The following is a 23,878-nucleotide window of genomic DNA, read 5'->3' as shown; positions in this document are numbered from 1 at the left end:
TTGAATAGGTTTTTCAGATTTTGAGTTTTATGTTTACCTTTATTTTTCTTTGTGTAAAATGCAATCACATCTTCTCTCCTAGTATAAAGTGTTATATATTTTTGACTCCTTATTTTTGACAGGAATATGTAAATTTACTATTTAATGTACTTTAGATACCATAGAGCAGCCATTTTTATAGATGAATAAATTGAGTAGAGTCAGAATTAGAAGCTCTCTGTCACCCTGCCTATTCCTAAATCCACTGCACTGTGCTTTCTGCTTCATTTTTTGATCCTTGAGGTAAAAGTGCCTTGAAGAGATTTTCAATGGTCCACAGATTTTGCCAGGGTGATCAGGTGTGACAGGGCCAGCAGATGCCCTGTTATTTCACTGACTTAAATTTGTATTATGCTTCTCACCTTACAATAACCTCATAAACAGTGATGTCCTTTTTGTGATTGAAGACATGGAAGTTCAGTTGTGGTGATTTACCTTCCCATTACACTCCTGATGAGCAACAGAACTGTCTTTGACTCCAAATATAAGTAACCTCACAGAGTGAATGCTTTTTATGAAATAACCAATATATCTGAAATTATATGTCCCCCTCACTCGATAAATTTTGACATTGGTATAATTCTCATTTTATTAGAACAAAAGGGAATCCTTTTAATCTTTCATTCTAGTGCTAAGGTTTTAATACTTATCGTCGTCATAGGTAACTTATGGATAGCTGGTTTAATACTTTATGATTTTTACATTGTGCATTTTTATATATACTTTAGTTTTGCAAACATGGTGAACTGGCTTCGAATGCAGTATTTCTTTTGCCTTACTATTCAATGATTTAAGGATCGTGGGAAGGCCTACGTAAATGTATCAACTATAAAGCTTTATAGGACAACAGTGAACTTGAATTTTCAAAAGTTATTTTCTAATTATTACAGTTGTAGTCAGCATCCAACTCAGCGCCTTCCATATTATGGGCATTCAGGCAATACTTGGTAAAGTAGTAAGTGACCATGCAAGTATAAACAATAGGCTTTTCTCTGAAACCAAAAAGAACTTATAAGAAGTTGCCACAAATTAGAAAAAGAATCTTTCTATAAACTTATAATGGCTTAACTTCAAAACTGAGAGTTCATAACTTAATAGAGCTAATATATAATTATTGATAATGTTTGTTAATATCCATAATTAATCATGTGGAAGAATGTAAAGTTACTTGTGATTCCCAGCATTTTAATAGCATACACCTAACGTGTTTCTGCTAAGGAAACCAAGAATTTTTGGATGAAATTAAAATTACTGACACTTATTTTGCTAAAGATTTGTAGATATTTCTAATTCCATAAAGTTGTTTTCTCCTCATTTGTAAATACTAAGAATGCTGTTTCCCCCCTATATGGTTATTGGTAAACATATTTATCAGCTACATTTTAAAGTAATTTTTGTTATTATCAATATAATATTTTATCCTTTCAAAGTTCGGATTCTCTACTGAGTACGCTGATTAAAGGAGTTGTGTGAAAAAGCAGAGAAAACAATATAATTTTATTTCCATATTTTGGAAGCTTTTCCTAACGGTGAGCCAGAACTTTACTTCCCTTTGTTTTCATGGACTATGTTCTGTTTCAGAATTACTTACGTTCCTGCAGAACATTTGGAAGAGTTCAGAATAAGCTTGGGACAACAATCTGGAGGAATAATGGCACTGGATATTTTTTCTCCATATGCGGGCAGGTAAGTGAAATATTAAATCTACTACAATGAATGAATGATAGAGCAGGTTATAAAGAAGAGTTTTGAATTCAGTGAAGAGTACTAGCAATGAAAGAGACCGAATTCCTTTCCTTCTTTCAACATTTGAAAAACTATTCTATCCCCGCCCCATACTTAAGTAATTATTGTATAGAATTGAAAATTTGGAAAGTATATGAACATTCAAATCAAGAAACGAAAATCATCTCTCATTATACCATTACGTATAGCATTTTTAACATATTGAGTTTGGAGACTTCACACCAGGTATAAATATTATTTCGTCATTCCCTGGAACCTATAATTTATATAGTATTTAGTCATGCTTTTTCTTCTTTTGTAAGTATTTTCAAATATCTTTAGAAAGTTTTTTATTCCTTTTTTAACATACATACAGATTGAGAAAGATTTTTAATGGTTATTTTTTACCCTTGGAAAATGTCGAGCTCAACATTTTGGTATATAGCATGTTAGGAAGCAGAGTTTTTGGCTTTTTAAAGGCTCTTGATACACAGTGTATTAAGAGCCTTTAAATAATACAGGAAAAAGATTTTCCCTTAAGGGAAGGCAGGAACCTGGTTTTGATGCTGCTGCTGACTGAGTTCAGCACAGGGAGAGAAGTAATGTTAAATTGCTTTTCCATGAAGAATGTACCATTTTATACTCTTAGCTGTGGGCCTAATTTTTTTAGTTGCATTGGCAACTGAGCTTCACATTTCTCTATAAGCATGCTGCAGAGCAGAGATGGCTCTGCAAACATTCTGAGGTCTTCTCAGAAGAGTTCTGCTCTTCCTCAGAGAGTATCAGAAAATCCCAGAACACTTTGGTGTCCAATGACTCTACAGGTATCACAGTATGACATTACCGTTTCCTCTGCAAATTGCACATGACCACAGTAATACTGAAAGTGTTAGGGAAGGGAAAGGTATGTTATGTGTTTAATAAAGGGAAGGAATGTTGTGGCTCTTGGGGCCTCACGAATTTTATGAGAAAAGGAGTATTCACTCCACCCTGTACACAGCTCAGCCATGCTCCAATCCAGAGTATCCATCTCAGGGTAAATGGCATGAATCAATTATAGCTTCCTGATGCTTTCTGTCAGGATGGGAAAAGTAGTTATTCTAATATCCCTCTGAAATATCAATCCAAACGGTATTAAAGACTATGACAGGGTAACATCATATTTGTTTTAAGCTCTGAGAAAGCCTTAAATGCATTCAAAATGTATTAGAGAGGAGTCACTTTTAGCACTGTGCTTCTCTCCCAGCACAGAAAGGAGAAAGGCCTAGAGTGTGAAGTGTTGTGACTACTTGCTTCACTGCAGAGAAACTATTTTTGCTATTAACATAAGGGTGCTCAAAACAAAACAAAATGGTCTGCCTTTTACAGAGGAGGAATCTACACCAGGGAGAGGTTAAGTAACTTGCCCAGGTTCTATAGTTAATAAGTGTCAGAGCCAAAATTAGAATGTAAGCAGTCAGGCTCCATGTTTTTAATCATTGCATCCAAAGAAAGAATTGCTCAAGCCCAGGGGAAAAAATACAGACAGCATAGCATAGAAGGTAAGAGCTCTGGTTTTGTAGTAAAATAGCCTCAATTAAAATTTCACTCCTGCTTTATTATGTGACATTGTCCCTGTTTCTGGCACCTAAATGCAGATGTAAAGGGGGTTAGTTATTATAATTAACAGAAATTTCATTGGTATTCAGTAAACATGGGTGAAAAAAAGTCTAATTCATTCTTGGCTGAGTGAGTTCAGGAGGGAGAGAATTGGTCCATTCTGCTTTTTGGAGTACACGACACTCGAGTCCCATAAACCACATTCTAAGACAAAGAATAGTCAGCATATTTATATGAGTACCTCTGAGTTAGTGTAAAGGTTCAAGATTATAGAACCATTTCAAGAGAATAGTGCTCCTGTATCAGAGGATTCAGGATATTAGTCTTCTTATAGCTAAAGAAGCACGAGCATGTGATGCAATATGACTGAGAGTGTTTCTGAGTAGCTCCCATAGCTTAAACTTCAGGGGCAAGGTCCTCCCCCCACCCCATGGTTGTCACTGAATGTTTTAGGGATTCTTTCTAAGTTCTCATTCTTGTCTGTCTTCCATACCTGCTTTTTCTATTACTTTCTCTCTAGTTGTGTTTCCAGAGGGTTAGCCCTAGTTTTCACTTCTCTGTCTCATATCTTCCAGATTACAGCTTCAGTCAAACTGTGTAGTTCTCAGTCAGCTTCTAAACATCGTTTTTAAAATCCCCGCCTTTGTGAATCCACTCCTAATAGTCCTGTCCCACCCTCAGGCTTAGGCTCTCAGGATCCCAGCCTTGTGTGCAGCCTTGTTCCTCAGTTTTCACAGGAGGGGAATTCAAACAGACACCCAATGGGCAGGACCTATAGGCTTATAGGCAAGTAGATTTCTTTTTAACAGTTTAGAACAAAAACCTAACATTCGTGATTTTTTTCATCTGATTTATTTTGCTTAGCATGATAGTCTCAAGATCCATCCATGTTGTTGCAGATGGCAGTTTTTCATTTTATGGCTGAGTAGTATTCCATTGTATATATGTAGCACCATATGACTTAACTCATGTTGAATATAAAACTGAAAGCAACAATTAAACAAGACAAACAGAAACTCATAGACACAGACAACAATATGGTGGTTACCAGAGGGAAAGAGGGTTGGGAGGAGTAAAAAAAGGGTAAGGGGTGTCAAATATATGGTGACTGAGGGAGATTTGGCTTTGAGTGGTGAACACACAATGCAATATACAGATGACGTCTTATAGAATTGTACACTTGAAACTTGTATAATTTTATTAACCAATCCTACCCCAATAAATTTAATTAAAAATTTTTAAAACTGACATTCAGGTCAAAGAAAGAATGACATATTCAAAAAGAGCCTGGACATTTGCTTGCCAGAAATGTTGTGAAACACATTCAAACACAGATGGATTATTGGGTTAATGACTTCTGATCTCAAAGTTTAAAGATTCTATAATTTGACAGAGTTTAGTATTCCTGTCAATGCAGAATGGATAAAATTTGAGCATATGTACTTTCTTTACATTTCTATAAAAATAAACTGAAAATTATTTTTCAGATCAGAATTTTTTATCTTTCTCTGCTTTTAAATGAATATATGAACAATTTTTCCTAGAAATCCAATTTTTTGCTAACAGTATAAAGAGACACCATAATTGATTTAACCATTCTCTGTTGTCCTTGCATGTTACTTGACTGGGCACATTTTGTTATATGACTGGCATTTGGCAAAATCTGAACTCTTACAGAAATTGAAAAGTGACCTTGAACACAGGTGTATTGTAAACTGCTTTCTGTAAGGAGTGCTTTTTGTCTGGCCTCTCTGAATAGCTGAAGCTGGACCATAAGCATTTCCATCTTTCTTCAAAAGTTAAAAGAGTTGATCCATCCTTACAGAGCAGAAATGCTAAACTCCTGGCATACTTAATGAGTTCTTTTAGGGCAGGGATCAATCAGGGCTGGGCAAGCTTATAACCCACCTGGTGCTTCTTTACAATTTTCTTACAATTCTTTTATGATTTTCTTTACATCTAATATCCACTTCTCATTTCATTCTTCTATTCTCCCATGTTTCATCAAAAAAGGAGACTAGAAAAGACTCTTATTGTTCAGCTATATCTTCAGACTAAGTTATAATAGATTGACTCTAAGGTTTTTATTTTGTTTGGTCAGGATTTTGTTTCCCCTTAATATTCTATACTTATTAGACAAGTGGAGTGAATATATAAAGCAGTTCTAGCTCTTAAACCAAACTACTAATAAAGTATATATGACATTCTTTCATAGTTTTACTAATATTTAAGAGTTTTCATTGTATAACTATTTAACAGAGACATTCCAGAATTACCAGAGCGAGAAGAAGGAGAGGGAGAAGAAAGTGAACTTCAAAATGCAGCATACAGCAGTTGGAATCAACCCAGACGGTAAGGACTATTTAGGTCTTCTGCCTACTCAGTGTTTAAAGATAGGGAGGTATCGTTTCAAGTATTGGATACTGTGACATTGGGCATTTGTTTAATATTCTCTTGCCCTCCATTTCTTCATGTGTGCAGTGGAGAAGATAATATTTATCACACAGGGTTAAAACTAACTTTATACAAGGATTTAGCATATAATAGGGACTAGATAAAATTAACTAGAGAAAATTATGCATAGGTAGTTGGAATGGATGATTTTTTTTTTTATGTAAAGCTTGATCTTAGGTATACCATCAAATGTTAATTTAAATTTCTCTGACATTTGTAGAAACTATTCAAACATATATATTCAGAATGTTTGTGCGTTCTGAATACATGTTATCCCAGACTACAGTTACTCTGATCCATGCTTTGTCTAGAACCAATCTGATATATAATAGAAAAGATGATTTTCCTAAATATGCTCAGATATATCACTATACAGAACCAAGGCATACTTTTGTGTTCATGAAAAATCAGACTCAGTTGAATAGATATTTATCGAGTCCTGATTATGGACGCAAACAAGAGGCAGGTTATTTTGTGAATAATGAGGAGGTATAAGACATAGATCCTCCTTCCTAGGAAGCAGTAATGTACTTGGGTAGGCAATATGTAGAGACACCCAAATAAAGAAAAATATAAAATATTTTGCATTAAGTGTGAAATCATTGAACACCCTCTAAACAGATCGAAAGGTGACCATCACAGTTGTGCCTTGTACTTAGTAAACTCTTAATATTCTACAGTGTAAATGCTCGAGAGAGAATAATTTCTATTCTTCATAGATATAATACAGTTAGATGATTTTCCTTAGTCACAAATGAACTTGAAATGGCAGCCATCGCATTAAATATTTTCTAGATTGAGTCACATTCAAAGGATAGCAAACTTTTTATGTTGCTTTCAAAACGAAACAAAACAAAAACCTCAGCATTTTCCAGCCCTCTAAAATGACTTTTTGATTTGAATTCTTTAAAAGCTGTTTTGCCTGCTTAGAGAAATCAGAGTCTCTATACATTCTCACCAATATTTAGAAATAAATATGTGCCAGGTCTGTGGCAGAAAATATAAAATGTTAAGTTTCTTATTTACTTGAGGATGGAGGCAAAAGTAAAATGAAATTATTTCGTAGCAGGTGATCATAGTGATAAATTTGATTAGTGTTGGAGGACAGTAATCACAGGGAAAAGATAGATTGGCCAGTTTTAATAACATTGTGGGAGGAAAAGAACTATTTAGAAGGCACTATGCAGATTGTTTGGAGTCAGAAAGAGTCATATTTGAATTCCGACTTCGACACTTTTTAAGACAAGTTTCTTAATCTCTGCTAGGTCTTAGTTACTTTATCTGTAAAATGGAATTGATAATAGAACCTTTTAAACTTGGAGGAGAATTCAGTGTGATAATGCATATAAAATTCTTAGCATAGTACCTGGTGCAGAGTGGGCCCTCAGTCAATGGGTGGCATTGTCAGTCATTATAATCATCATTACTAATAGCTAAGCAAATAGAAAGGGTCTAACACATTACCCAATTTCTTATGAGAACAAATTAAGTGTAACTTCTGGACTGGAATATTTTTATGTTTTTATCCTAAATTTTAACCTTTACATCATCAGCTTAAGAGATGTCTCTAAAGGTGGTAACTACTTTATGGAGAGACTATGCCTGTATCTTTTATTAAGTCTGTAGAAGGGTACCCAGCACTCTTCTATATGAAAGTGCTAAGGTCCTTTGGGGGGAGGGGGAGATTCATAGAGTATTATAGAGAACCTTACTAAAATAATCAGAACTTCAGTAAATGAGAAACAAGAGTTATGAATATGTTTTATAACAGCTGACATTGATTCATGCCATCAAAAGAATTTACTTCGTGTGGAAATAGAGGATACTTTTTAGCAAAGTAAATTTTAGAATGTAAATAAGCTGTTACTCTTATTTTGCACTTCATCTTCATTTACAGAATTGATATACTGTACGTATCATTTTCCAGCTTGCATACTTTTCTCTCAATCCATTGCTTTGGAGATCTATCATCTTGATACTTAAAGATCTGATTCATTCAATTTAGTTGTTTCAGTGCATTGCAATATGTGAATATTCCACAGTTTATTCCCAGATTGATATTGTGTAGTTAACAATGGTTCACTATTATAATTCTGTGCAGTAAATATATTGATTTCCTTATACTTATGTATGAGAATTTATCTAGGTATATACTCAAAAAGTGTAATTGTTTGCTCATTGGTTTAAATGTGTTATTTACTTTATTAGAGATTGTCAATTTGTTTTATAAGGTAGCTATACCTATTTTTCCTTCTTTTTCCAATATACGAATTTCCTTTTCCTCACATTCTTGTTATCCCATCATATGATCATTAAAAAAAAAAAGTTTTCATCAATAGATGGGTAGAAATTGGTACCTTGTCTTAATAAACAATGGGAATAGGTATAACAGAATTAAGGTGATGAGGTATACATTGCTCATTTGTCATATGGGTTGAAGTTTATATCTTGTTTAATTACATTAATTCAGCATTCATAATCATCATAATAAGAGTAATAAAAGATTTAATAGTTGTTTACTATGTTCCAAAACTTTGTTTTGTGCTCTAATTTACCTATATCTATTAATTTAATCATAGCAGCAACTCTCAGATGTAGACTCTTACTGGCTCGATTTCGCAGATGAGGAAACTTAAGACAGATTACATAAGGTGCAGAGGGTCACTCAATCGCTGAACAGCAAAAGAGCAGGATTTGAACCCAGGGACTCTGTTCAGTGCTCAGGGAGCCTGGCTTTACAGCTCTGTTTTACTTTTGCTTTTCTAAATTTCATTCTTTTTAAACCTATGTATAGCTCTCAAGAAAGGGTGCCGTTTTTCTGTAAAAATGACTCCGAATATATTCTATAAAATGTTTCTTTAATAGGCCTCTTATCTTTCCACGGAATGTTTATCACATATGGTTTAGTAAATAATGAGTCTGGTTCCTCAGCACTGTGGTCAGTTTGGCAGTCTGGCTCTGATTATCTTCTCCAAGTTTTAAGGAGTAGAGCCTTTCTTCTAGGAAACATATTTAAAAACATTTTACTGTCTGTGCCAAGCCCTATGTAAGCATATGCTACTATTATCCAAAGGTTATTTGACCTCTCTGTGCCTCTTCCCTTCTTTGTAAAATGGGGCTAATAAGAGTATCCACTTCACAGAGATAATGTGAGAATTAAACAAAAGTATATGGAACTCAGGGAATAATGCTGAGCATATGATAAGGCCTTAATATGTGTTCGCCGTTGCTTTTATTTTTATTCGAGAATTAGAAGAATCACTTTTTTTCCTTCATATGAATTTCTTTTAATTTCATTTTTCAATTACAATGGACATTCTGTATTATATTAGTTTCAGGTGTACAGCATAGTAGTCAGACATTTATATAACTTAGAAAGTGATCTGCCCATAAGTCTTGTACCCACCTGACATCATGTATAGTTATTATAGTATTATTGACTATATTTCCTGTGCTGTACTTTACATCCTGTGACTATTTTTTAACTGCCAATTTTTACTTCTTAATCCTTCACTTTTTCACTCAGTCCCCTAACCCCACTCCCATCTGGCAACCATCAGTTTATTCCCTGTATCTATAAATGTGCTCCTGTTTTGTTCGTTCATTTATTTTGTTTTTTAGATTCCATGTTTCAGTGAAATCATATGCTATTTGTCTTTGACTTATTTCACTTAGCATAATACCCTCTAGGTTCATCCATGTTGTCACAAATGGTAAAATTTCATTTTTTTATGACTAATATTCCATTGTGTGTATATTATATATATACACACACATACAGACATATATGTATATGTATACATATATATGTGTATATATAATGTACATATATATGTATATTATATATATACACGTATATATATGCATGTGTATATACACATATATGTATATTATATATATACACATATATATATACACACACACACATATATATATATAGAGAGAGAGAGAGAGACCACCTCTTCTTTATCCAGTTGTCTATCAATCGACACTTAGATTGTTTCCATTTCTTTGCTTTTGTAAATAGTCTGCACTAGGCATAGGGATGCATATGTCTTTTAAATAGTGTTTTGATTCACTTTTTAATGTATACCAACTCCAAGGAGCGCTAGGACACATTTTCTTTCATTCTTGTTTTATTTTTTTCCTTAAGATTAAAGGAGTCTGACCTATGTATTCTAGATCCTTAAATATTAAATACAGTGACTGACTTTACTGACTACTTTGCCATTTTACCCTAGGAAATGCTTTAAGTAATAAAAACAGCCATTATGTTTTGCCTTTTACAGAATTCCTAGAGTGAAGGAAAATGATGAATAGGGTTTTTAAGTAGTTTAAACTATCCACATAAATTTTATGAAATAAAAGATCTTGATGAGATCCTTTTAAACTAAACAGGTAGAGTCCCTAGGATTTTAGATTTCTAATAAAGGAAAAAAGTGCTGACCAAAGAAAAGATGTTTCTCATTATGTGACTTCATCTGACTAATTGCCCATCTTCTCACTCCACCTGTGGTCCTGCTCCTTTACCCTAAGCCTTTTCTTACTGGGACCTCCTGCATTTCACAAGAATCCTTACTCCAAACATTCCTCTTATCTGGAAGCACCTCATATGTCAAGGTTGAGGACATGTTTGGGCCATGCTTTCTTCTCATACTGAATGCCTAATATTGTCTTCCTTCCTGCAGCATGGAGCAGATTGCAGTCTCACTGTCTACCTTAGAGCCCCCTGCTTGGTATCTGTTTTCTTCTGATACTCCTCATCTTCCCCAAACACTTCACTGCCAGTCACCTTATTCTTAAATCCCAGCCTTTTCACAGGACATTTACTTTCAATTCATTCATAGCTCTTAGAGCTATTTTCAGTTATTATATATGAGTTCATGTGGGTAAGAGAAGTGCATTCAAAACAGAGGAAGTACCTAGTGCCAAGGCCCTCAGGCAGGAGAGCATGTATGTTGACCTTAAGGAACAGCAAGAAGATGATGTAGTTGCTAGAGTGGAGAGAGGAGAGGGAGGGCCATGAGAGAGGCTTTTATGGAGATGGTGGTGGGATCAGATCATGCAGGATCTTGTCAGGCACTGCTCTTCATGCCCTGACTGTCAGTTACCAGATCTGCCTTGGCAAGAAAGTTAGTTGTACAGACAAAAGCCTCTGACACAGTGTGCGGGAATGTTCTTTCTCTTGATTGAATTGCTAAGCTTAGAACTATCAGTTACAGGGTAGCTGAATTTCTTGATTACTTGATATCCAAAATATTAGAGCTCCTGAAAAATGTTACTTTTACATTGGTCTGCTCCCTGCCCTGGCGTATGAGTTCATTATTTAGTTTTTAAGAAATTAGCTTCAGAAATACATTAGTATTTATCAGATCCTATAAAACACATAATTAGGAAAGTATTTAAAATGATCTTATTTTACTACTGGTTAAACTTTAATAAATTGAGCAAATAATATTTCAAAAATTAATGTATATAAAACATTTTGTTTAATTTAAAATATTTATTATGACTGTTAACCATTTGAACCATTCTTAAGTGTGCGGATCAGTGACATTCAGTATGTTCACATTGCTATGTAACCATCACCACCATTTCTAGAACTTTTATCATCTTGCAAAACTGAAACTCTGTACTCGTTAAATAAACCTCCCATTTCCTCTTCCCCTCATCTTCTAGCAACCACCGTTCTACTTTCTGTCTCTATGGATATGACTATTCTAGGTACATCATATAGATGAAGTCATTTAGTATGTGTTCTTTTATTTTACTTAGCTGGCTTATTTCATGTAGCATAATGCTCTTTTTAAAGGCTGAATAATATTCCTTAACATTTTGTTATGTGTAGATGGACACTTGGGTTGCTTCTACCTTTGGGTTATTATGAATAATGTTTCTGTGAACATGGCTAAATAAGTATATCTTTAAGATCATGCTTTGAATTCTTTTGAGAATATACGCAGAAATGGAATTGCTGGATCATGCATGGTAATTCTGTTTTTAATTTTTTGAGGAACTTCCATACTGTTTCTCATAGTAGCTGCAACATTTTACATTGCTGTTAACTGTGCAAAAGGCTCAAATTTCTTCAAAGTCTTTCTAATTTCTAGTGAGTACAATGGGGTTTTTTTCGTGAGGGTTTCTGATGTCTGTGGGTGGAGGGAGGGAGGGAGGGAGGGAGTGGAGGGAGGGGAGGGAGGGGAGGGAGGGGAGGGGGGAGGGAGGGAAGAAGGTAGGAGGAAGAAAGAAAGAAAGAAAAGAAGAAAAGAACAGAAAAAAGAAGGACGACGGGAAGGACTGGCCCTAATTCCTTCATTACTTCTTCAGTCCTGCTCTGCAACCTACTTACTCCTTCCGTTTTCGTATCTTCTTTTCTTTATCCACTCCCTTATCCCTTCCTCCTCCACACTCGTCCTGCTTTCTTCACCTACTTCTTTCTTTCCTTTCCTTTCCTTTCTTTCTTCCTTTCCTTCCTTTGCCTTTCTTTCCTTCCTCCCTCCTTTCCTTTCCTTTCCTTTCCTTTCCTTTCCTTTCCTTTCCTTTCCTTTCTTTCCTTTCTTTCCTTCTTTCTTTCCTTTCTTTCTTTCTTTCTTTTTGGATAGTTGCCATCCTTATAAGTGTGAGGTGGTATCTCATTGTGCTTTTGATTTTCAGTTCCCTAATGATTAATGGTGTTGAGAGTCTTTTCATGTGCTTATGGGCCATTTGTATATTTTCCTTAGGAAAATGTCTATTCAAGTCCTTTGCCCTTTTATAATGAGGTTGTTCATTTTTTGTTGTTGAATTTTTGGGGTTTTATCCCCTATCAGAAACACAATTTGCAAATATTTTCTCCTGTGCATTGCCATTTTACTCTACTGATAGTATTTTTTGATGAACAAAAGTAATTTTTTTGAGGTCCAATTTGGCTATTTTGTTATTGTCTGTGCTTTTGGAATTGTATCTAAAAAATATCGTCAAATCCAGTGTTGTCAGCTTTCTCTATGTTTTCTTATAAGAGTTTCACATTTTCTTTACTTTTTACAGGGTTGAACTTTGGAGAGAACCAAGCAAATCCTTGGGCATCAGCATCGTTGGTGGACGAGGGATGGGGAGTCGTCTAAGCAACGGTGAAGTGATGAGGGGCATTTTCATCAAACATGTTCTTGAAGATAGTCCAGCTGGCAAAAATGGAACTTTGAAACCTGGAGACAGAATAGTAGAGGTACCCTTCAGTGAGCTTTCTGTGCTAAAATTTTTCACCTGTTCTGTTCTCTTTACCAAGAAAGTCACCATCTTTATACTGGTTACTGGACCCAACATTAGAGTAATACGTGTTTGTGGTTAAATCATTTCTTTCTTATTTGTTTCTTTTCATTCATAATTATTCTTTCAATATATGGTGACAGGTTATATATCAGGATGTAAAGACCGATGTTTGAAGGTATAAGTAACCATTTTAAAAAACATTGGCACTGAGATAAAATAATTAAATTCTGGTTAAAAGAACAAAGCAGAGTTTTGGGGGAAATAATTGAATCATTTAAAACACACACACACACGCAAAATGTATACATCATAATTAATTTCTCCAATGAAATTTTATTTCAAGAAATACTTTATCATTATCATTTCATTATAAACTTTTTTGGATGAGATTTTCTTCCAAGTGAGTCTTTTTGTAAAATCTTTTATGCTAAGACCTTAATTATCTTTCACATAAATGCCCTCCACCCCCAGTCCAAACTCAGATTTCCCTCCTTTATCTCAGTGCTAAGCCCATTCATCCATTGCTGAGGACTTTGTGTGTGGGCACGCACACGTGCATGCGTGTACACATATGTGTATTTTGTTACATACAAGAGAGAAGCATCTGGTCAAGTTGTACCTAATTGCTTAATTCAAATCAAAGTTTAATGTTTTAAATAGACTTATCTCACGAGGCACTCACTCATTTACTTGACAAATATTCCTGGAACAGCTGTTGCATTCCAGGTGCTATAACAGGCTCTCTGAGCATCCTACAGTAAACAAGGCACTGTGCCTGCCTGTCAAGTCAGACAGACTTGACAAGTAAATCAGGTCACTTCAGAACAGTGCGAAAATTATTTGATCAGAATAAGTATAGTTTTATTTAAGAGGGTAGAAGAAGGGGTTCCTGACCCAGATTTGTTGAGTAAAAAAGACAACTTCCAAATAGAAACTGATCGCTTTATTATTATAATGATGGTTATATTTATTTCATACAATTGATTGTTTCTCATTTTTTAAATCCACATAACTTATGCATTCAAATAAATGCCTTAATTGTTTAGAAAAAGATTTTAACTTGGCCATGATTTTAAAATGAGCATTTTGGGGATTTATTTACTTATTCCTTTGTTGATCTATTGTTACTGAGAGCTGAAGAAGGAAGAAGATTGAGACATGAGAGAAAGCAAGAGCCATGTATGTTTTTTTACCTCTGACCATTTATAAGGAAGAATGATGGACTTTTTCTCTTTTCCTGCATCCTTATCATTCATTAGATGAAATCTTAGCCTTTTTTAAAAAAACTGTTTTTTAGAGTACTATCTAAAATTTCCATTTTTAGATTATCGTAAGGCAGTTTATGGATACTTCACTGTCGAATACTTTTGATCTAAGTGGAAAAGGTAAAATATATTTATAATTGTTTCTAGAAAGGCTTGATCATAGTTTGCACCGAAATGTTGTCTAAATGTATTAAGAATCTTAAAATATCTTTTTCAAGTTGAAAAGGATTTTTTCGTGATGTAAAATACTGTATGCTGTTTTAGCAATGGTTTGTTCAGTGCTGTTATGTTTAGGGGCTTTTCTAATAAATAAGAAAACCTTAGGCCTCTATAATCCTGGGGATTCTGAAACATATCTCTGCTAAGAATTTCTAAAAATGTTGTAGACTAGATCAGTAGAAACCTGCAAATGATTTCATTCTAAGAATAGAGTTCTTTGGACTTGAGCAAAGATATTTAAATGTCTTGTTAAATTTTCCCATTAATGGAATATAGAGTGCACATGAATACTAACTTATTCTACAAAAAGTTAGAAGCCATTTTTAATATGCACTGAAAGAGACAATTGTTATGTCATCTAAGTATCAACCCGAGGGAGATTTTCAATTAAATGTACATAATTCTTTTAAAGGTGATAATGATCTGTTCAGAGATTTAATAATTTTCTTTTCCCGAATTATGTCTACACTAATTTTGCTATTTTGTTGTATATGCCATATTGTGGTAATTGGAAATGATAAAACGATAATAGTGTCCTAAAGTATTGCGACAGGATTAGCATTTGGCCTTTAAAAGTATTTTCTTTACTATTCATGTAGTATATAAATTGAGCTAATCATCACCTAGGCAAGCCATAGTCTATAAATGATTGTAAAATAACTTTCATTTCCAAGCTATTTATATTAGAATTACTAACAAATAAAACAACTTCTTGACTTCCAACTCCTGTCATGTCTACTGCAAAGAATTTTTCCAGAACTAACCTTATCATAACCTTATATTTCTGAATCTCAAAATTTTGCTTTTAACTTCAAGCTTTCCTCTACAGAGAGAAATACACAAATCAGTACCCACCCACTTCCCAACCCACTCTATGAAGAATTGGAAAAATAATTGTGCAGGACCTTTCATAATGAAGACAGTGCTACTAGGCAGTTCCCTTATACTATTTATTTAATGATGCTGATTAATTAAAGGAACGACTGTGCAGTGTAAGGAAAGCAAAGGTAGAGCTTTCATTCTAATTGATTATTATTTCAGTTATTGTTGGAGACAGAAATCTGTGTCTACAACAAGAGACTGTGAGTCTGCCAGACAGATTAAAAGTTCTGGAGCTAGTTCACAAATAGTTTCAGTTATTTTTGATTCTGAAACATTTTCCAGGAGCCTCACCCACAATCTTTAGAATTCCAGATCCACAAATTGTTCTATTGTTCTATAGATGCTTGAAATGTTAAGCTGAGGCCTTCCATTGCAGGTGGATGGAATGGACCTCAGAGATGCAAGCCATGAACAAGCTGTGGAAGCCATTCGGAAAGCAGGCAACCCTGTAGTCTTTATGGTACAGAGCATTATAAACAGACCAAGGGTAAGCGAACACAGAGGGCAAGGTAGGAATATCCAAACAGTGTTCAACTTGGAATCTAATGTATCAAGGGCCAAGTTGTCTCTGAGAGCAAGATACCGAGTCTTGGAATTCAGGAGACATTAAAAAGTTTGTTTTGCTTGTTTTTTGAATTGAGTTGTCCTGGAAATCCCTTCCACTGTGTTTAATAAACGCTTGAAGTCTGTTGAAAACACAGAAGTAGGATTCATTCATGGTCAATGGTATCTAGATGGATAATTATTAGTATTTATTATACTTACAAAGTGTGTAAGTTGTTAAGAGGAGTGTGATGTAGTCTTTCAGGTTGATAGTCTGTGACCTCAAGTAGAGTCCTGTAGAAGCCAGAGAGGTTACATTTTCTTAAAAAAATTCTGTAGTCAGAATTTTCAGCTTATGCAGTCCCATGATCACCTGTGAATGATCTTTAAGGTATTCGTCTGTCCCTCTGAACATTAAATTTCCATGTGGCAGGTTTTAAGTTGTATATTTCTATACTAGTGATTTTGTAACTACAGTTTCCCAGCCCCAGTCACTGTATTAACACTCCATTGCTCTATAGTCTCTGGTGGTTAGAAACCTACTGACCTGTTTTATCATCAGTCATCACAGGTACAGTGGCTTTAAAAAAATATTTTAGGAAGTATAAGTATATTTAGTGAATGTTGTTGATGGAACACATACTACATAGGGCTTTGTGTATTTGGGATGCCCTAATGTTGCTGAAGATAAAAATTATGCCAAGAGTTTTTTTCTGTTCCTTCTTTATGCCTCAGTAAAAACTATATTTATTTTATATAATATATATATATATATTTAAATGTACAACAGTGCTTAAATATTTTTAGACCATGCACCCCTTTGAAAGTCCTTCAGAAACATACATGTTCATTGAAAAGTTTGCATACTATTTCAGGAGTATTCTAGATGTTCTGAAGCTGATAGGGAAGTTCACTTCTAAATTTAAGTTTAGAATTCTTGATATACTGATTCTCTTTGAAATATCTGCTTACTAGCTTTTAGAGTTGTTTGTCTTTAAAAGGAAAATTTCAACATATGTGAAGAAAGTTATAAGAATCACCTAAACTTAAAATATGTAATTCTGTATATAAAATACATTAATAAAAATTTTTAAATTTAAGAATTTAAGGTATCAATGCCCAAAAGATGGAAGGAAAGTAGCAGACAGCTCTGTACATGAGATCAGTAAAAGTAACTTGTCACTATTCTGTGCCATGGAATAAAAGTGACTACATTTATCCTTTTGGTCCTTCCTTTTGTTGTCAAGACAGGTGTAGCTCTGTTTTGGGTTTACTGTAAGAAATGAATTTAGTAGTTCTTAATGCAAGCAGTTATCTTCACATCTGCAGTTTTTAATCATTCAGTTGTTTATTGTTACATAATAATTATTCATTCAGATGAGAAAATCTGCCAAATGGTAGGGCTGCATCTTACTGCATTCTTTTCAAATGCTATTCAGTTTGTTTAAATAACTATAAATCTTTCTACATTTGTTTCCATTTGTTGTGTTAAACATAGGCACAGCATGATAATGTTGGTAAATGGCTATTTAAGTTAAGTTAAAGCTACTTTTTTTGTGTAGGAGGGTTTTATTCTTTTTTTGTTTTATTTTTAATTTCCAACTTTTATATCATTTAAGACAATACTGTAAACTGAATAGGATTCTCAGCACCACTTTTTAAAAACTTAAACTACAAATATTTCTTTCAGTGCCAATCACATTTTCTAATGAGCTAGGCAGATTTTTTTTATGCACCTGGAAAATATTTCTATTTTATTATCTGAGACATAATAATGTCTGATTTAATAGCAGTTATTCCAGAGTAAATCTTGCTTAGCATGACAAGTTTACTCCAGTTACAAATGACAGAATTCAGGACATGCTACCCCTCAATATGGCACCTTGGCATATTGAATACTTTAAGCTAATGGAATTTGAGAAAAAGCAGGTGCTAGAAGGACTCTGACATCCTCCTTCTCCCCTGAAGTAGGTCTTAGGACCCTCATTAAGAGGTGCCCTCCCTATACCTGAAGGAAAGTAGCATCTTTATCTCCACAGGTGGAGACACGCTGAGAGGAATCTGAATGAACTGGATTTGCTAATTTCTCCCAGTTCACTACGTTTGGCTCATGTTCTTTTTTTCTCTCATATTTTTCAAGACTCTCTATTCACTCTTCATCTAACTTAGTATAAAAACACTCAGGATGAACTATTTTTTCTGGTCTCCATTTTTTCAGGAAGGTTAAAACTTAAATCAATATGTATACATTTCTCTTGTTAATCTGTTTCTTATTACAAAGATCCAGCTGAGAACTTAAGATAGATAGAGGGAATTTATTTTTTCTTCTCTGTACATTTTACTTTGAAAGTTAGAATTAATTTTCATTTAAAATGAGGTATACTTTGTAGTCAATGATTTATTTCTCTATGGAGATGAATCTAGCCTCCCATAAACTAAAGGAAAAAAAAAAATCACAGATACATAAGAGTCTCTTAATGGTAAATGTTTTATGTATGGATGTAAGAAAGTTCTAAGAAAATTTTATACATGGGCAGAAAAGACAGTCCATCTCTTTGGCTCTTAGGCTGTTCAAGAATCAGAACTTCCCAGAACTAGCCCTGATAATTCCACCAGTATGACACTTCACAGAATTCATTCTGACTACACTGTCAGAGCAAAGGGTGGGCTCCATTAATATGGGCCAGAGAATGCTTTTGTCTTCCCAGTGCTGCTTCTCAGTTCATAACATTTCTCTTTTTATCAGCCTTTGGGACTGATAAAACAGAAGTTGTGTCATTGATTTTTTAATGAGAAATATAGTCTGTTTCTGTAAATCTTTCTTTAATCATAGAGTAATCTACCACTTCATTTGTTGTGCTCACGCTGTACTTTTATACTCTTCTCTCAGGGCCAAATTCTAACCCTATAAGAGCTGAAAAATTTTTTTTAAATGAAAGCAAAACAAAAAACTAGAGCTCTTTGAATATTCCATTTCTTGCCTATGTTTTTGTTTTATATTATTCTACAGAATTATAAAGGAAATACAAAACCTAAAAAATCCACGTATGAGGATTAGAAATAATCTCCACCTTCTGTAGTATTTTTTTCCAGGATATATTTTTAATCTCTGCTTAGTCATTTCTTCCACCTTAATAAATGGTCACGTTCCTTGGCATTTGTGATCTCTTTTGTAAAGCAGGAGTTGACATTTTAAACTGAAAAGTTGAGATGAACAGAAATGTCATTGTGCCCATTTCTTCTTCCCGTCTTCCCTCTGTAGGAAAAACATTGCAAGAAGAGCAGATTGAAAGGGTAATGTGGCATAAGCGTTAGTACAGGCGTTCTGAGTGAGGATAGAGTCTTTCCAGAGTGTTCTCCCATACAGGGTGGTGTCACATGACAACCTCTCTCTACTCTTGATGCTTGCCAGTAGAACTTCTTCTTTTTTTTTTTTTTTATAGAGAAAAGTAACACAAACATTTAATTGGAGCCAAAATGAATTTTAAATGTCTGCAGTTTCCCCTGAAAGAGACAGTCAATAAAAGAAAAAGCGGGTTATGAAGAAGAGAAGAATTTATTGTGTTAAGGAAATTACTTTTATTTTTTTCTTAAACTATGAAAATGCTAAATTCTATTTGGCAGTCATCCTACCTTTAATATGTATATTCAAATCCAATAGTCCTAGCTCAGTATAGCATAGGCAAGCCACAAAACCTATGAGAAACACTAGAAGGCAGAACTTCAAATATTATCCAAAGCCTCATAAATTCCCCAATAATGTGAGAACTTTTATAAGAAATTTAAAATATGTATATCAATGTTCCTACCTCCATAAAAAGTGGACAGAAATAGAAAACACCACTATGCAATGGTTATTTCTTTAAATCTTATTGGTTTTACTTTTTAATTAAAAAATACTACTGATCTTAAGCAACCTTAATATCTAGTCAAAGTGTGAAAAGTTTTCTTAACTGGGAAGCGAAGAAAAAGACTAATGAAAGTTACCAACAACCTAGCAGACAAACATTTAATTTGTATTCTGGAACAGGAAGACTATTTTTTGTTGTACAAGAAAAAGCATAATTCGCTTTTAAATGTACATTAAAAAGCTTTTATGGTTTTAATTTGAAACATGTTTACTGATATACATGGAACATATATTAATACATAAGTGGGCAAATTACATGTGCATCTGTCCGTGATAATGAAGACATTCAGTGAAAATAAATTTGGGATCCATTTGACAGACTCATTGCATGTGTGGTTTGCAGCCAGATTTAGATTCAGGTGTAGATTCAGATCACACGAGGTAAACCTTTAGTTCTCGACTGTTTAATAGATGTTGTTATTAATTACTAGGTCTGACAAGATCTAGTTTCACACAGTTATGTAAATCAGTAAGTACTTTGTTCTTAAAACTAAGTTGTTTTGAATCCGTTTCTTTGCGCTCAGCGCCTCTTATGTTTCCTTTTAGAAATCCCCTTTGCCTTCCTTGCCGCACAACCTTTACCCTAAGTACAACTTCAGCAGCACTAACCCATTTGCTGATTCTCTGCAGTTCAACGCTGACAAGGTTGGATAATGCCCATTGTCTTGCCATTGCCTTTTGCAAATGTTTTGTTCTTTGTTACTGCTGTGCCTTTGTCCCAGTTCACTGTTTACTAAATTAGGGCAGGAGGGAAAAAATTGTGTTTAGAGAAGGCATGCAAATCCTTTCTTTAGCACATTTTCTTGCCAGAGCATATCCATTTTTATAGCTGAAATTAGATGGCCCTTCTGAAGAGTAAGGGAGAATTGTGAGTCAATGCTTTTACTGTATTTTGGTGTGAGTTAAATTTTCTGATATTTAAATTTTGTTAGTTGCCAAATGTATGAACTACTGTCGCCCGTAATTTCTTTAAAAACTTGTATTGTGTTAACTCCTTCTCTGACTTATACAAGGTGATCTTAAATGCTCTCCTGTGAGTTAATCATGCCACTGATATAATTTTGTACCTGCAGGAGTTTGTTGAATATTCATGCAGTGTGTCCATGAAAATGCCTGAATCAGGAAACGTAACTGTCTCAACATTTGTATATTTGTACTTGGCTAATCCTATATTCTGATGAAATTATAAGGCCAAAATTTAAACAAAAACTTTTAAGAACTCATATACTATAATGTGATCATGAGAAGGAAGAAAGCTGTTAACAGTTTGTTTCAGGAAGCATTTTATGAATATTCATTGAATTTTTATGTTATTGTAACATGGATAACCAAAAATGCTGTATCTGAAGGAATGTTTTCTATTACTGTAGGAATTACAGAATTCAAGTAGAATTATCTTCCGTTGTTCCCCAACTAACCCTTTTGCTCCCACACCATTTAAGGTTTGTCTTAGTGTGAAATTATCGTAAGTACGAGTGTTACAGTGTGCTCTGTGTGTGTACATTATACTTGTGTGTGTACATGGCATGGAGTGATTTCCAGTGCACTTTGCATTTTTGCTAGTGAACTAAACAATCTTTGTTAAAGAGGTATATTTTTATTAACAAATTTTAAGAAGTGTCAGCAACAAGCTAATTTCATAATCTCAATGAGAATGAGGGTTTTAAGGGTAGTAACATAGAACAACACCTCATTGCCCCTTCAGTAAATAAAGGGTTGTATTAGTTTTATGATTAATCAGTTATGTTAGGGGACCATTTTAGTTTACTCACAGTATGAAAATGTGCCTAAATAAGATATTGAGCAGTTTTTAGACAAGCGGGTTTTATTTGTTCGTTTTTAAGGAAAAGAAAAGCTCAGAAAAGTTATGCAGCAAGTAACATGTATGAAATTTGCATCTATAAATATATCAAAGTTATGATATTTAAATCAGATTTTGTTCTACTTTTTAAAAGTGAAATGAGCTTAATTCATGCTTATTAACACTTTTCATTGTTACAGGGAAGTAATTTTTTTTTTATTTTAACCAGAAAAATTCTAAATTACATATTCCTTCCAAAATTAGTATGCTTAACGAACTTTGATTCTAATCAAATGAGGGTTTTGTTGTTGTTGTTTATTTGTTTATTTTTATTTGTGAGTTTTATGGTACAGATTTTGGGAAGATAACAAGGATGTTGTTTGCACTAGTAATTTTTGTCTGTTTGGCCAATGGTGTATAAACTGAATATTTTAATAAAGTACATTTTGTAATTTGAAAATCTATTGCCCCCAAGTCCCTATCAATCAACTTTCCTGTGATTGCTGGAAAAATAGTAATTCATTGTTCATTATAGTTATTTTGGAATCCTGAAATGCTTTCTAAATCATCAAAGAAAGATGACATTCAGTGCCATATAGTTTTAGTACATTTTGTGGAATTCTGTTTCTTGACACCAATTAATAATTCCTAAGTATTTGTGCATGCCTGTCATTTAGCATGTTCTATAAGAAGTTATCTTTTAAATCCCAGTCTTTCATCCAGATACACACATATAAAATGAGATATATCAGAGAGATATTTGTGTAGAATAAAAGTGAAATAAAGGACAAGAAAATGTAGGTTCAAAGCATCAGGGACAGTGTCATGCCAGGGTTAGAACTATAGCTGACTGATTCTGACCCTTCAATTAGGTGCTGTCTTACTATTAGAAATTGGAGGAGACAACATGGTATAAAGAAAAGTGCATAGGATTGGATTGAGAATTAAACAAAAAGAAGTCTGGTGCCACTGAGTGATTTTGAAAAAAATCTTTCACTTCTCATAACTTCAGATTATTAATCTGTAAAGTTAAGAAAATGAAGTCAGTGACTTATGGTCTTTTCAAACTTAATATTTGTTTGATAATCTCTAATGTAAGAATTTGATGATACCAAGTCCTTTTTCTGAAATAGGTCAGCAAGTATACTACACTTTGGATTTATATTACATATTCTCATATATGTCATTTTCTCATTTACCTTGCAAGCTATCTTTGCAAGAGTATGATAGTGTTGTCCCTTGAAAGTAGCCCCTCAGATCTGAGTCTCCGTGTTCTGTGCTAACAAGCTGGCTTCCCAGTAGATGAACCTGAATGTGTAATGCTCATTTTCATGTATTTGTTGAGTAATTTGAAGAGAGGATTCAGCTAGCAATTAAAAAATTATTTATATATAGTCTCACTAACAAGCTTTGAACTTCGATCGTTTGATTAACTTCCTCGTTATTTTTTTTACCTAGTTTCTTGGAAGACTTTTCTAGACCCCCAAAATCTTGCCCAGAATCCTGCACACTTACAATAACTTTCGAATGAAAATTTTTTCCTGGAAGGAAAACTTTGTAGTTTATCAAATTGAATAGTTCCTCACCTTAAAATACCAAATCACAATACAGTTTAATAATTATGCTCTGAACATACCACTTCGTTTTTGTAAACTTACCTGAATCCTGTCTGCCATTTTATATATATGTGTGTGTGTGTGTATATATATATATATATATATATATATATACACACACACATATATGTGTATATATATGTATATATATATATATATATCACACACACACACACACACGTACACATTCAGTATTATGTGTCAGATATTTTAAAGCCAGTTTTTTTGTTTTGTTTTTAACATTACTAATTTTTTTCCTTGACTTTTTCTTCCTAAGACTGCACATACCCACTGCATTCTTCTTGTTCCCACAGGCACCCAGTCAATCAGACTTAGAGCCAGAAAAGGCTCCATTGTGCAATGTGCCTCCACCCCCTCCTTCAGCATTTGCAGAAATGAGTGGTGATCATGCACAGTCATCTGCAAGCAAAAGCTCAGAAGATGTGGACAAAGAAGATGAGTTTGGTTACAGCTGGAGTAAGTTGTCTTTTTTGTAAAGCATTTAATTATAAGAGATATTAAAATACCACTGTGTTTCTTGGGATGGTATGCCCTGGATGACTAAGGATGTTTCAGC

At 34.0% G+C, this 23,878-nt stretch overlaps 1 protein-coding gene across 9 annotated transcripts in view; it reads left to right on the top strand.

Moving 5' to 3' along the window:
* MPDZ (multiple PDZ domain crumbs cell polarity complex component) overlaps positions 1 to 23,878 on the top strand; it is a 144,578-nt gene that overhangs the window by 90,665 nt on the left and 30,035 nt on the right. For 4 of the 9 annotated variants that reach the window (XM_016162946.2, XM_016162953.2, XM_016162948.2 and 1 more), the window contains 7 exons: positions 1,621 to 1,725; positions 5,623 to 5,715; positions 12,844 to 13,021; positions 15,808 to 15,918; positions 20,431 to 20,529; positions 21,255 to 21,326; positions 23,616 to 23,778. In XM_016162946.2, coding sequence (XP_016018432.2) covers positions 1,621 to 1,725; positions 5,623 to 5,715; positions 12,844 to 13,021; positions 15,808 to 15,918; positions 20,431 to 20,529; positions 21,255 to 21,326; positions 23,616 to 23,778 — 821 coding nt within the window. The remainder of the gene's footprint in view (positions 1 to 1,620; positions 1,726 to 5,622; positions 5,716 to 12,843; positions 13,022 to 15,807; positions 15,919 to 20,430; positions 20,530 to 21,254; positions 21,327 to 23,615; positions 23,779 to 23,878) is intronic. The other 5 variants (XM_016162952.2, XM_016162950.2, XM_036238438.1 and 2 more) reach the window with 5 other exon arrangements.

This window comes from Rousettus aegyptiacus, unplaced genomic scaffold (genome assembly GCF_014176215.1).
Source record: "Rousettus aegyptiacus isolate mRouAeg1 unplaced genomic scaffold, mRouAeg1.p scaffold_m13_p_3, whole genome shotgun sequence".
NCBI classification, from domain to species: Eukaryota; Metazoa; Chordata; class Mammalia; order Chiroptera; family Pteropodidae; genus Rousettus; species Rousettus aegyptiacus.
Note: the sequence above shows the minus strand (reverse complement) of the source record. Positions and strands in the feature narration are given on the sequence as shown.